Below are 14,007 nucleotides of genomic sequence, written 5' to 3'. Positions count from 1 at the left end.
CATAGGGAAATGTCATCAGTTTGTTTATTTGTACTAGTTTTATTGATTTATGTTAGATAGACGGTAAAGTAATTTTTTTTTCGTTTCAAGTTCAAACTTCGCTCTTTACTTCCCTCGGAAAAACTTTGTTTTTTTAAATTATCATAAACAAGCACATGGACAATTGCTGCAAGTGTGTGAAATAGATTTGAGGAATCCGTGATTCTCACATGGACAACCATGTGTAGCAACTTCACGCGTAGGAATGCCTTACGATTTATTCGTATACGCACTGGACGAAAAAATTATTGTATATCCGGCATCACTCGAATAAATAAATAAATAAGCAGTATTAAAATGGATATATTTCGATGTGTTGTTTTAATTTTCGCGTTCTTGAATTTGCTTTCTTTTGAAATTGCAGCAACGCGCGACGCATAAGCTAGTAAGTAAATAAAAAGAATCTTATGCTTTTGCTACTTTCTAGGTCAGTCCTAAAACCTCCGTCCTAAGTTATAAGCCTTGTCGTTGTAAAGAAACTTCACTACTTCTTTAAATTTGTCATTACTCGTCACGATTGCCCCTTTAGCAGATCTTCTAGGGTAGCTTTAAAATATCTTTTCGTCTTCATATTTAATTTAAGACCAAGGTTTGTGGCTTTTTTATTAACACTATCACAACTCCCTCCCTAATATTTTATTTTTAATATGAGAATAGACTAAGCCGCTTACAAATTCATAGCCACACTTTCTTGTTTAGCATCGTTAGCAGATACGTACCCAGAAATTTACTTCAGGATGAGGGGAAATTCGAAAGCTACTCAAAACAGGTAGGTTTTACGATTAGAAAACATTGGAAAATCATAAAAATCTTTGCGATCCAAGTACCTCTGCGTATGTACTGAACCATTTAGATTAGGATATGAATATAACTTCTAAACTTTTGTTTTATGTCATTGTCAAACATGCTTGTCTTCATGAAGTTAGTTTTATGCTTACAAAAAAAACTATTATTATTTAAAATATCGGAGAGACATTGTCCGAAATTGAAAAAGAGGTGAGCAGCATTACAATTCCTCAACACCTTTGGCAATTTCTCAAATACCAGTTTCTACCATTTCTTAGCATTAACAACTCTTGCTAGCAATACAAACTATCCAACATTGCTACTAGTATATAAACAAACCATGTTCAGCAAAAAAAGGCAGAAATCGAGTAAGCTAAAAGTTTCCAAAGGCATAAAACAGCAGAGCCGATAGTGTGCTCATTAAATAAAAATCAATACACTTTAAAAAGCAATTGATCATTGCATAAAGCAATAATCACCTTACGGAAAATCTCTGAGCATCATCGAATAGAAAATAGAAAAATACTAATCAGGCGGTTCGTATTTAATTTCAATTTCTATTTTCTTTCCGCACGCCCCAACTTTTCAACATCAACTCTACAAATTCAAAAAGTTAAAATAATCGCTTTATTAGTTTATTTTCAATACAAAATAAGGGAAAACAAATATAGAAGTTCAATTCCCTTTGCTTAAATGGCTTAAATGGCTGCGGCACGGGTAAATGGCGGGAGGCCCCCCCCCAACTTTTTTGGCATTCAGTAAAATTTTTGCTGAAGGCGAAATTTTCGGCAGAAATTTTGCAAAATCAGCCGAAATTTAGCAAAATTATTGATTTATGCCGAAAATTCGGCATAAATCAGGTAGTAATTCGGTAAAATTTACGAAGATCGCCCCCAACCCCAATAAAATGGGCCTCAGGACGCCCCTGAATGGCGGGAGTAAGTATTTCATTAAACTAGCAACAGGAGTAAGTAATTCAAAGGGGAGTAAGTAATTCATTAAACTTATAAAATAGATTAGCATTATTTCTTTAGGGCACATATTTTGGCCACACTATTTCTTTCTGTGTTTTTAGAATAAGAAAGAAATAGGAAATTCTGAAAACATAATTTTGCTACCTGTTCCTCCATAGGTAGATAAACACCAAAAAAGTACCAACTAAAACATAACGTCGAATATGTTTCTTCCTTATTCTAACAGTATTGTCAGCAGTAACAGTGTCAACCACTTTTCCATCTATTCCATCCCCTAGGCCATCTAAATCTTTCACTGCTGATTCTATTTGAACCTTTAAGTTGACGACTGTCTTGTAGGCATTTTTTAATCCGGATTTTAAACCATTAATGTCTCCAGCTTCTTTACCAAGTTCTAGAAATTGTGAATTTTTTCGCAATTTTCCTCTTAGATAGCCAACACTCGCCTCCATGTATTGCGTTTGCTTTGCAATATTCTCAATCATAGCAATTGCATCAGGGCAAGTAATATATTTCTGTAAGTGGAGAGCTGGTAGACTAGATGTTTCCCATTCACGTGTATGGATTTGCTTTATAGCATCGATAATTTTTATTCGTTCACCAACTTTTAAAATCTCCAGACGATCTAGATCATTTTCATCAATCTTTAGAAATGTTGCAAAATCAATCGAATGATCATTAAATATAGGCATAAGGTGAGTTAGTTCAAGAGCATTGAGGACTATGTCTAACTCCCCAAACGAGTGCCTTTTAGAAGCAGTGTGCAATTTCGTCAGATTCTTGGACTGTGGACTTGATCTACCATCTATAGTCGTTTTTCTCTGAATGTGACGACTTTCAACCATATTGGCAATCTGTAATAATCAAAATCATGGTAAGTTTCATCGAACAGTTCGTGGTACTGTAAGTAAGGAGCTACCAGTGGTAACAGTAATTGAAACAAAAAGAAATTTTTATAACAGTATATATATATATATATATATATATATATATATATATATATATATATATATATATATATATATATATATATATATATATATATATATATATATATATATATATATATATATATATAAATATATATATATATATATATATATATATATATATATATATATATATATATATATATATATATATATATATATATATATATATATGGCTGAAAAGGACGATCTTTGGCAGTCTGTCATCTCAACCTTTCTGTGCCCTAGCCATCTCAACCTTTCTATCATTATAGCACTATAAAGTGGGATAGAACCCACCATTTTTAGCACAGCATACTGTTTGAAATAAGATCAGTCTGACGGGTACCCAAAAAAATCTGTAGACAATTCCTCTGAAAAATATCTAACAAATCTTCCTCCGTCTTTGGAAGGGTCCAAGTTTCAGAACAATACTTAACCAGCTCTTCAACAATAAATATGAAGTATTAAAGTCATTTTATTCAATGCCAAACTCTTTACCCTATCAAAGAAGGTTCCATTTTCTCTAAATCCTTTCTTATGACCTCTTCTCATCCCATTAAGAGATAACCTGATTTTTGTTTGCCCCCAGATGGATGGTTGGAAAGACAATCTTTGGCAATCTGTCATCCTTCATCTACAAAACATTTCTTAGCCATCTCAATCTTCCTGTCATTATAGGCACAGAAAGTGGGATAAAACCAAATTTTTTTGCACAGCTTGTTGTTTGACACGCAGTCAGGTGAGCGGGTACCCAAAACTATCTGTAGACAATTACCCTTGAAAACATTTAACTATTCTACCTGTCTTCTGAAGCGCGCCCACGTTTCAGAACGATACGTGACGACTGTCATCACTGTAGCTTCCGATATTCTAATCTTGGTTCACTGACTTATTCTTTCAAACTTTGTTCAGCTGTGAAAAAGAAACACCCTGGCCTTCGCTATTCTACTTTTAACATCCTCACTGAATCCACCATGTCTACTAATAACACTACCTAGGCAAGTGAAGCTATCCACTTGATCAATCTTCTCGTTACCCTTTTCACCTTCAGTTATACCCAGTCTAAACGACTTAGTCTTAATATAAATTTAAAACCCATTCTTAAGCCCTGAACTCTTAAAACCTCCAAAAAATCATTCAGTTTATTAACATTTTCCTCTATGACACTCAATTTATCAGCGTAATCTAATTCTAGGAGTTTCACTTTCCCATTTGACTCCATGCTCTCCTATAGCTTTTGTCGCGCTCGCTCCTTAGGACAAAGTCACCCATCCATATAAATGGGAATAAAACACAACCCTGCTTAACTACTTCCATTAAGTCCTTACTTAAGACTTTCCTTACGGTCAGAGAAGGCGATTGTAGATGTTTCAAACCCCTAATCTACAAAAATGCGAAATTTTGCATTTTCCCGAGAAGGATGGCCGCAATACCTTTGTTTCCAAGAATTGTAATATCGGAACAATCGTCCTAAAATACAGATAGAGCGCTCATTCAAACTAGAATAGAAAGTTCTACCGTAGTTTTTAAGTAGCAGATGAGTGGCGCTACAGCAAAGTGGCATTTTCTGCCATTTTGTGTAAAAAAAAAAAAACAGTTGAGGTCCAAAGAAGGCTTATTATCGAAAAACTATATACTGAGGTTATTATCATGCGACTTAGGCCATAATATCATGCGTTTGTAAATTCGTCCCTAAGAATGCAAGCAGCCCATCAAAGGCAGCGCATTAGCGCTCCCTAGATAGAAAGCCATATGCATCAAATGTATTAATTTTTTTCGCAGCCACTTTCTACTGAAGGGGTGGTAATTTTACTATTACAATTTTCCTATTCTATGGACAAAATTACTAAGAATGAATGAATAAAAACAAAACGAACAGAAACTAAAATAAATAATCACAAACCTAGAGATACCAGATACTACAATAGATAAATAAAAAAAAATCTTAAAACGAACAGGAATTGAAACAAATAATCAAGTCAAACATGAAACGAACAAAAATTACCACACGCAGGAATAGGATTTTTCCCCCAAAACATTCTTAAAGTCATATAGCATCATTCGTGCTTTAGTGAAAAAAATGTATTTTAAATATTTTCTTTCTTGCAATTACGGAAAAATCAAAATTGCCGAGATTTCCAAGAATTATTATCATTACATGTTAAACAATCAGTTTACTTTCTATAGTTCTTCCCAGCATCTCGATTATTAAGGTGACTTTTTTTGCCGATGTTTTGACAAATAAAGCCATACTGTTCATAATACACACAGCTTTTAATAAAACACAAACGACACTCACGCCATTTAGATAGTTTGAGAGGGAAGGGAAATGGCACCACTCTTATTTTTAAACCTTGATTAGCCTTGTGATTTATTTAGTTTTCTTTGTCAATGCTATGAAAAAAAACATTGGGAATACAAATCACTGTTAATAAGGCACACTTGACGCTATATCCTTTAGAAGCCTTAGGGGGCAATAGGCTTTAAGGACTTGTGGTTGCAAGTCTCAAACTGATCAGCAACAACAAGTTTGTTGCCCATTTACGGACCGCGTAACTCCCTTCTTCCTCCCAGCAAAATATTTGGTCGCCTTAGCCAAGGCAACGATTCTTGGTGGTTTCAAGCCAACTGAAAAAGAAAGTGTTCGGGACCATCTTCTGGCGTTAATTGGGGGGCCAGTTCCTAACTAAAAAAGTTTTCGGCCCCGTTTTAGGCGAAGCCAAACTTTTTACTCATTGTGTATTGTAGTCCCCAAGAACTGCAAGAAACAAGTTTTGACCAGATCAGAGAAAAAACAAGCCCTTATTGGCACCAATTTTTGGGGAGCAGTACCCCCCTAACTGAAATTATTTTTGTACATTAAGGTCTCCTTAGCCCAGGGACTTGAAGTCTAAGTTTTAAACCGTTCAGAAAAGAAGAAGTTTTTTTGTCCTTTGCCAAAAGGACAAAAACCGTTTTGTCGCATTTGGATCCCCTTAGCCCCAGGATTTAATGATATGAATTACGAGCCGGGCAGAAACTCTTGTCTGCCATTTTTGGCCGCCATTTTTTGGGAGCCCCGTGCTCCAAACGGTTTTTTTGTACATTAGAAATCTCTTGGCGCAAGGACTTACAGCTGTAAGTTTCAAAATTATTACGGACACGATGTTTTTTGGCAAAAAGGGCACAGAAGAGCAGCTGGTTACTCACCAATCATTTTCAACCCTTACAATGCTTCTACTATCCCCAAGTTTTCCTAACAGAAAACAGTATTCTCCAAAACTCCTCCAAAAATGAATGTTAATTAAAAGTAACGATTTGTATTTGGTGTTGGCGTTCGTGATCTACGAACAGATTTTTTTCTTTTTTAAGGAAATTACAGAGAATCCAATTTATTTTGTGGAAGTTCGGGGCAACCCTGACAAATTTATGGTAATGAAAAGTAACAATTTGCATGTCGTGTTAGCGTTCGTGCATCTACGAACGTTATTTTTTTTTCAGAAAATTTCAGAGAATCCAGTTTATTTTGTGAAGGTTTGTGACAACCCTGAATTTTAGGATAGTGGAAGCACTGGTCCCTTAAAAATGACACTAGAACTTTCAATCTTCAGTCGAATAAGCCTCCCATCCGAATTTTCTGGGACAACCCAGGTGAATGCTCTTTACTAAGGACACCCTTATTTTAGCTTGATTTTGTTATTTATTACTTATCGTTAAAGTTTGTACAGTCTAATCCGTGACTTAGCTTTTAGCTAATGTGGATCTGGATACTGTATCCTTGTGAAAATTTTCAGTGAGAAAACTTGGAACTTTTTCCACCTAGCTTTGTTATTAATCGACTTAAAGTTCCTAGCTTCAGAAACTTTGATGTGTCAGGCGTTTGGTAGCTTTTCAAAGACCGATGACCAGAACTCATGCTAAAAAAGACCCCTCAAATGACAGTAGATCAGCACTCTGATGGCATGAATGAAAGTGACAGTTCGACTTAGGCATTAGTTCCTCCATAGCCATTGGTGATGCACAGGGTGTCGACGAAGGCTCTCCACTCGTCCAGAAGTGGTACTGCAGCAATGACGTCTCCCCATTCAGGTAGTAATGAGGTCTCAGCCGTCCTCCGATCTTGGTCAAAAGTTCGCCGTAGGGTATTTCTTGGAAGGCCTCGTCTTCTTCTGCAGTCTGGTTTCCAATTGTAGACTGCCGAGGAAAGCGGTCTTCTTTCATGCGGATTACATGTCCTAAATATGTCCATCTCTTCTTCCTTGGAACAACCGTAATGAGAGGCTAACCCGCCCTACTGCGAATTTCAGAGTTGCTGACCCTCTGTTGCAAACTTATATTTAAAATTCTCCTCAGGCACATGTTTTCGACTACAAGGATTCTCTTGTCAAGCTGTTATTTTTTTTACAGCAATCACTAGCATAGAGAAGTATGGAGAGCACATTGCTACTAAAGAGACGTAGCTTTAGTAGCAGAAAATATTTTCTGCTTCTCCAAATGGGTTTTCTTGTATTAAAAGCTCTGACTGAGAGAACAATTCTGCGTTTAATCTCGCTCATTATTTCACCACACAGTTTATATAATTATCCAGTATGATCATTCTCTATCTCACCCATTATAGAAATCCGGACCGGGGTGCGAGTGCTCCGGAGAACGTTTTTACAGATATAAACATAAGCGAAGTCAGATCTTTTCATGGGTAGACAAGTCAGACTGTGATCTAATCGGAAACAAGTGGAAACACGCTATTACGAATAATGCACTTTGTTGGAAACAATCGGAAACAGACTAACCCGCATTCCCGCTAATGCAGAAATAAGTGGGAGGAGCTTTTTGTTCGCACCGAGAACGAAGACCAGAAATGATCTGCGATAAACTTACTGGATAATTCTATAAACTGTGTTTCACCATCGCAATCGATCCAGCTAACCAGGTATTTGAACTCCCAAACTCTTTCTAGATACTTATTCATGCAATGCAAACAAGTGATGAGCTTGGATAGACATACTCTTTGATTTGTCAACATTGATGGTTAGCCCAACACTTTCTACATTTAGCTGTTGCAGCCTCTGTTTAGAATCTTCTCCCAAGACTACGTCATCCGCGAAATTTAAATCAGAGAGTTGCTTACTGTTTACTTTTACGCCATATCCAGGGTTTGTCTTAATACGTAGTCCATAATAACTACAAAAAGAAATGGGGAAAGAACACATCCCTGACAGACACCAGACATGATCTTGAAAAATCTGGTTGTGCCATTCTCGGTCTTAACACAACAATTAGTATCTTCATACAGGGATATAATCATGGTCTTCAGTTTTTCTGCCACCCAACAATACTTGAGGACTCTCCACAAGCATTTTCGGTTTACTGAGTCAAGTGTTTTTTCAAAGTCCATAAACAGTACATACAGCTTGTTATTCCACCCTTTTGATTCCTCGACAAGGATTCTCGGTACAAGAATCAAATCAGAGCACGATCAACTGGTTCAAAAGCCATGCTATAGATCTAATGCACCTCGTGACCGACGCAATGTAATAGAAACCACCACTTTGCAGGGCACTGTCATAACCCAGACACTGGGTTGATACCTCTCCAATTATCACACAACATTGAAGATTTTCACCAATAACTCCTTCGTCCATTCACCGGGACCCTTCCTAACACTCCATTTCTTGGCGAAACGGTCAAGCCACCCAGAGAGGCATGTTTTTGCAGAATACTTCAGCATTTCTGTTGTGATTCCATCTATGCCAGGAACTCGTCTGTTTTTTAGCCTTTTTACTGCATACTTGATCTCGACAGAGCCTGGCGAGTCTGTATTAATGTCAAGCAATAAAAAGGGAGTATATTTTCTCGGTAACTGGGTCTCGGTCTACTCAACAGTTTCTCAAAGTGGAGAAACCACCTTTTGTCAATTTTATCTGGATCTGATAAAGTCTATTCATTCTCTCTATGACCAGAGTGATTCTGCTACTCTGTTTCCCAGCCATCTCATTAGTCAGCCGGTAAACAGCTTTAGAATCTACCTTTTCTAGCAGCTTCATCTGCTAAAATAGCTTTATTTTCAAGGAAAAGCACACCTAGCACTCCAAACTACTCCTTTTAACTTCTTTGTCCTTCGCCTTGTCGAGCAGTTGTGTAGTTGGTTATGGATGCCGTGTGGCAGCAGACAGCAACATCTGCTTAAGTGTTTTAAGCTCGTCAATCAACTTCCACGATGTGTCAGAGATCCACCTTTCCTTTGGTTTCTTCTTGAAACCCATCATTTTTTTGACAACCGTAGTGTATACACTTTTAGCGGTGTCCCGCATCCTTTCAACACTTTCCGGTTCGCTGGACTACCCTGCTGGGACATCAAACCTGTTTTGCAGAGTTATTTAAACCTCTCTATGAGCTTTACTGTCAAGCAGTTTATGTGTATCATAAAGTTTTTAGACGTTAGAGCTGGGTTTCTGAAGAGCCCGAAGTATGACCAGCACGCCAGCAACCATAAGCGTGTGACTGGACTGAACGTCGGCTACTCTATATCCACATACATCTAAAAGGCTCGTATGCCACCTGTGGGAGATAAGACAATAGTCTATCTGATTCCGGGTTGAACTGTCTGGTAACGTCCATGTATATTTATGCACTGTTTTGTGGTCGAAAACGGTTCCAGCAATGGTAAGGTCATTGCTTAATATATATTCTACTAGTTATGTGCCATTTTCATTTATGTTACAAAGTCTATGCGGTCCTAAAACTTCAAGAAAATATTGGCTATTACTTCCCACTTTTACACTTAAGTCGCAAAGAGCACACAGTACATCAAGCTTGATTATGTCTAAAACATACAGCCTGTAATGTTTTGTCCTTGACATCCTCATCCACCTCTTTTGTAGGCACATACATACAATCACCGAGAACTTGATGTGCTCTGTAGCGAATTGAACTGGCATTATCTCACAGGGGTTCATTTGAGAACCGCTCGATGAGCATCAGGGGACATCAGTGTTCCTACCCCTGTCCTATGATGGGTGTCATTGCCACTAAAATATAGTACACATTCATCTTTTGAGTTCTCTTGGCTCACACCTTTCCACTGAATTTCACGTAGGTTGAGTATGTATATTGTACTTTTCAACTCTCTAAAAACTTGCTCGGCCTTTGATACTGGATCATAGTTCTCAAATTCCAGAAGCCAATTTTTGTAGGTTGTTTTGCAGTCAAGATGTCTGGGGCGCGCTGGATTCATTATCAGTGAAGAAGGTGATGATTCATCCGAGGATATTGTCAACGACGTTTTCGTCGCCGGGTCTTTTTTACTAGGACGGGTAGCAGGCCTGTCACCCAACACCCTCCTTCACCATGGCTTGGGACAGGGTGTCACGTCAATAAGGCAGGACGCACCAAAATCCCCTATGAGAGCCACCTCGATTTCCGAAGAAAAAGATTAGGTTTTATTGATTACACAAAATTTATCTATTTGAAGAAGCAGTGAGGAAATGTCATGTTTCACCAGGCACTAAAGATTTGGAAATTTGGGAAGATTGATCTTCTCTAACATAAGAGTGAAAATCTAGTATATGTTTATCTGCAAGATTGCCTAGCTTCTGATATTCTGCTTCAGGTAAGTCAATATCAGTTGCTGGTGTTAAAGCCGAAAAGTTATGCTTTAAAGAAATGAATCAATGCAATCTTGTTATTTATAATATCGCTGTTGGGCATACATCCAAAGACATAAGAAATAGTTGCGTCGATAAAGAGGAAACCGTCAAAAGCAAATGAACTAATTAGATTTACTAGAAAGTTAGACCCGTACGATAACAAGTGAGTAAATTATTTGAATCATCCATAAAAAAAAATAAAAAAAAAATAGCTCTGAAATCGTACATGTGACGGAATCCCTAGGCCAGCTAAACAACAGAAACTCAAGTCTAGGCACTGTAAAAAAAAGACTTTTGGAACATCACATGAGAAGGTGCTGCAAAAGTGCGCTAGAGTTTGGTGTATGTTCTAAAGACCAGAAATAGCTGTAATGGTTACAAAAAACAAAAAAGTTTATTGGAAAACTTGCCAGCAACAGCATGTTCTGACTGATGCAAGTGATGTCAAAGGTAGTCATACATATCATCGGCAGCGCAAGTAAAGAGCAATGTGGGTACAATGTATAATTGTTTCTTTTCTTTTTCTTTTATTTTACGAAGTCCCATACGAAGGCACTTCGCAGAGAAGGAGTTGTCGTAGAAACTTCACAAGGAGCTCTTTGATTGGAAATTGAAACTTCTAGTACCCTCCCACACCAATCCGTTCCCCAAACACATCCAATTAAAATTTTGAAATAGCCATTTTGTTCAGCATAGTTGAAAGACCAGTAACTATGCCTCTGGGGATGTCAACCCCTGCCCAAGAGCCCTCATCATGGTAAGGAATGTAAGTTATGCAGTTCACCCACTGTTTACATAAAGTAATTGTTACTGAGAAAGGTGAGCCTGTTTGACTTTTAGCGTTCAGAAACACAAAAGGTATTCAGGTCAACCTTTACGAGAATGCTGAGGGCGTAACTCAGGAATGACTGAGTGTATTAAATTGGAAATCCCAGGAAATTATAAGGGGATGATCAGTTGATCAAAACGGCAATATTTGCACGCGACTACTACTACTACTGCTGCTGCAATTACTACTACAACCACTACTACTACTACCACTACAACTACTGCTTCTCTAGCTACTACTGCAAAGGCTGAGGATATTGAAGTGAAAATTTGAGGAAATATTGAGGGGAAAGTTGAATTAAATCAAAACATACTATGTGCATACATTGTCTGTGTAGATTGTCAAAAGGGCGTATCAGGAATATCTTCAGAACGGCTTCTTGTCACAAACCTAAAGCTTCCATGGCATCATGAGGGGGACATTCAACCAAATAAAAGGGAACATAGGCATTCTACTGCTGCTATTAATACAGCTGCTACTGCTGTTATTGCTGTTAGTAATACAGCATTACTATTGCTATTACTGCTCCAATTACTATTACTACTACAGTGATACTAGCACTATTAATGATAAGGGCATGAAGGTGATAATTTAAAAGACTATTGACAAGAAATTTGAACTAAATAAAAACACACTATGCATATGCAGATTGTTAAAAGAGCGTATCTCAGGAATACATTAGGGCACTAATTTGGAACTTCCAGGGAATGCTTCAAGAGGAAGATCAATTGACCAAAAGGCAATATGCGCACGCTACTACTAATATTACAACCACTACTACTACTACTACAACAACTACTTCTATTGTAATTACTACAAACGCTAGAGTAATAAGATGAAAATTTCAGGAAGTGTTGAGGGGAAAGTTGAGCTAAATTAAAACATACTATGAACATACAGATTACCAATAATATTATGACAATGGCTAATTGTATTGTTGAAACTTCCAGGGCTTGGTAAGGGGGATGTTCAAAAGACCAAAACGCAATGTGTTAATATTACTGCTGCTACTGCTACTAGTGCTAATAATACTACTATCCTACAAATACTACTACTAGTAGTCCTACTACTCCTACTAAGACTCCTATTATAACTATGGCTAAGGGTATGAAGGTGAAATTTCCAGGGAATAATGAGGGGGAATTTGAACTTAAACACATCACGTCGTATGTATGCAGGTTGTCAAAAGGGCGTATCATCAATATATTAGGAATGGTTTGGTATGTGAAGTTGAAACTTGCAGGGCTTGTAGTGGGGGATGTTGAACTAACCAAAAGGCAATATTTGCATCCTACTACTACTACTTCTGCTGCTACTACTATTAAACTACTACCACTACAACTGCTGCAAAAGCTAAGGCTACTACTACTAATTCTACTGCTATTGATACTGGTACCACTACTAATGCTACTAAACCTAAGGATATTAAGGCAAAAATATTTGGAGTGTTGAAATAGCGTTGTACTAAATCTAAACATACTATGTCCACACAGATTATCAAGAGGAGGTATCAGCAATGTTTCAGGATCGGTTGATGGTATCAAGTTGTAACTTTCAGCAAGTATTGAGGGGGATGTTGAAAAAAGAACAAAGGTCCTATATGCATACAGCTACTAATTCTACTGCTACTGGTACAACTATTGCTAATACTGAAGCTAAGGATATTAAGCTGAAGCTTTCAAGGAATGTCTAGGTGGATGTTGAACTAAATCAAAACGTACTATGAGCATGTAGATTGTCAGAATGGTGCATCAGAAATTACTCAGGAATTGCTTAAATTATTATATTGGAACGTTCAGGGTATGTTGCTGCGGATCTTGAACAAACCAAAAGGCACTATGTGTATACTACTAATACTACTACTACATTTGCTGTAGCTAATAAAACTAAGAGTATCAAGGTGAAACTTTTAGGGAACGTTTTGAGGGAGCTTCAATTAAATGAAACAAAAAACTATATGCTTGGAGGTTTTCAAAAAGGCATATAAGCAGCATCATAGGCAGCCCAGTACTATCAAGAGACTTTTAAATTAGCTCATTCATTTGGAAATTAAAAGTTCTAGTGCCCTTTTTAAGAATCAAAAGTGACTGGAGGGCAAATAGCCCTCCTCCCAAGTCATTAATATTCCAAATATTTCCAATCAAATTTTTTAAATAGCCATGTTGTTCAGCATAGTTGAAAGATCCAGTAACTATGTCTCTGGGAATGTCAACCACCACAGCACTCAGAGCAAGGGCTGTAAGTTATGCAATTTGCCCATTGTTTACATATTGTATTTGTTTTTTCGAAATTGAACATGTTTAACCTTTGGTGTTCAAAAAGACCAATTGTATTCAATTGAATCTTTCAGAAAATGTTGAGGGGACTGTTGAACTTAATCAAATCATGTTATGTGCACACAGGTTGTCAAAATCAGGAATGACTGAGGATATTAACTTGGAACTTCATGAGAATGAAAAGGGGGATGATCAAATAACCAAGGGCACGCTGAGGGGGATTTTCAGCTAACCAAAAGGTATTATGTGCATGCTACCACTACTGCTACTATTGAAACTGCTAGGACTACTACTTCTACAGAGGTTAAGGGCATTAGGTGGAACTTTCAGGGAATATTTAGGGGATGTTGAATTAAATCAAAACACACTGTGTGAATTCAGGTTTCCAAAAGGATGTATGAACAATTTCTCAGGAATAGCTTAAAGTATTAAGTTGAAACTTTCAGGGCGTGTTGAGAGGGGCGTTGAACTACCCAAAAGGCACTCCGGGCATACTACTACTACTAC

General features: G+C 37.4%; 1 protein-coding gene across 1 annotated transcript in view; it reads right to left on the bottom strand.

Annotated features, from left to right (window-relative positions):
• Positions 1-1,438: 1,438 nt before the first annotated feature.
• LOC148946882 (ankyrin repeat, SAM and basic leucine zipper domain-containing protein 1-like) overlaps positions 1,439-14,007 on the bottom strand; it is a 15,929-nt gene continuing 3,360 nt past the window's right edge. Inside the window, exon 2 of the mRNA XM_089097179.1 lies at positions 1,439-2,653. Coding sequence (XP_088953305.1) covers positions 1,940-2,644 — 705 coding nt within the window. The 5' untranslated portion in view covers positions 2,645-2,653 and the 3' untranslated portion in view covers positions 1,439-1,939. The remainder of the gene's footprint in view (positions 2,654-14,007) is intronic.

Source organism: Artemia sp. Qi Xiang Cuo, chromosome 11 (assembly GCF_049724085.1).
Source record: "Artemia sp. Qi Xiang Cuo chromosome 11, ASM4972408v1, whole genome shotgun sequence".
Taxonomy (NCBI): domain Eukaryota; kingdom Metazoa; phylum Arthropoda; class Branchiopoda; order Anostraca; family Artemiidae; genus Artemia; species Artemia sp. Qi Xiang Cuo.
This window is presented reverse-complemented; position numbering and strand designations above follow the sequence as displayed.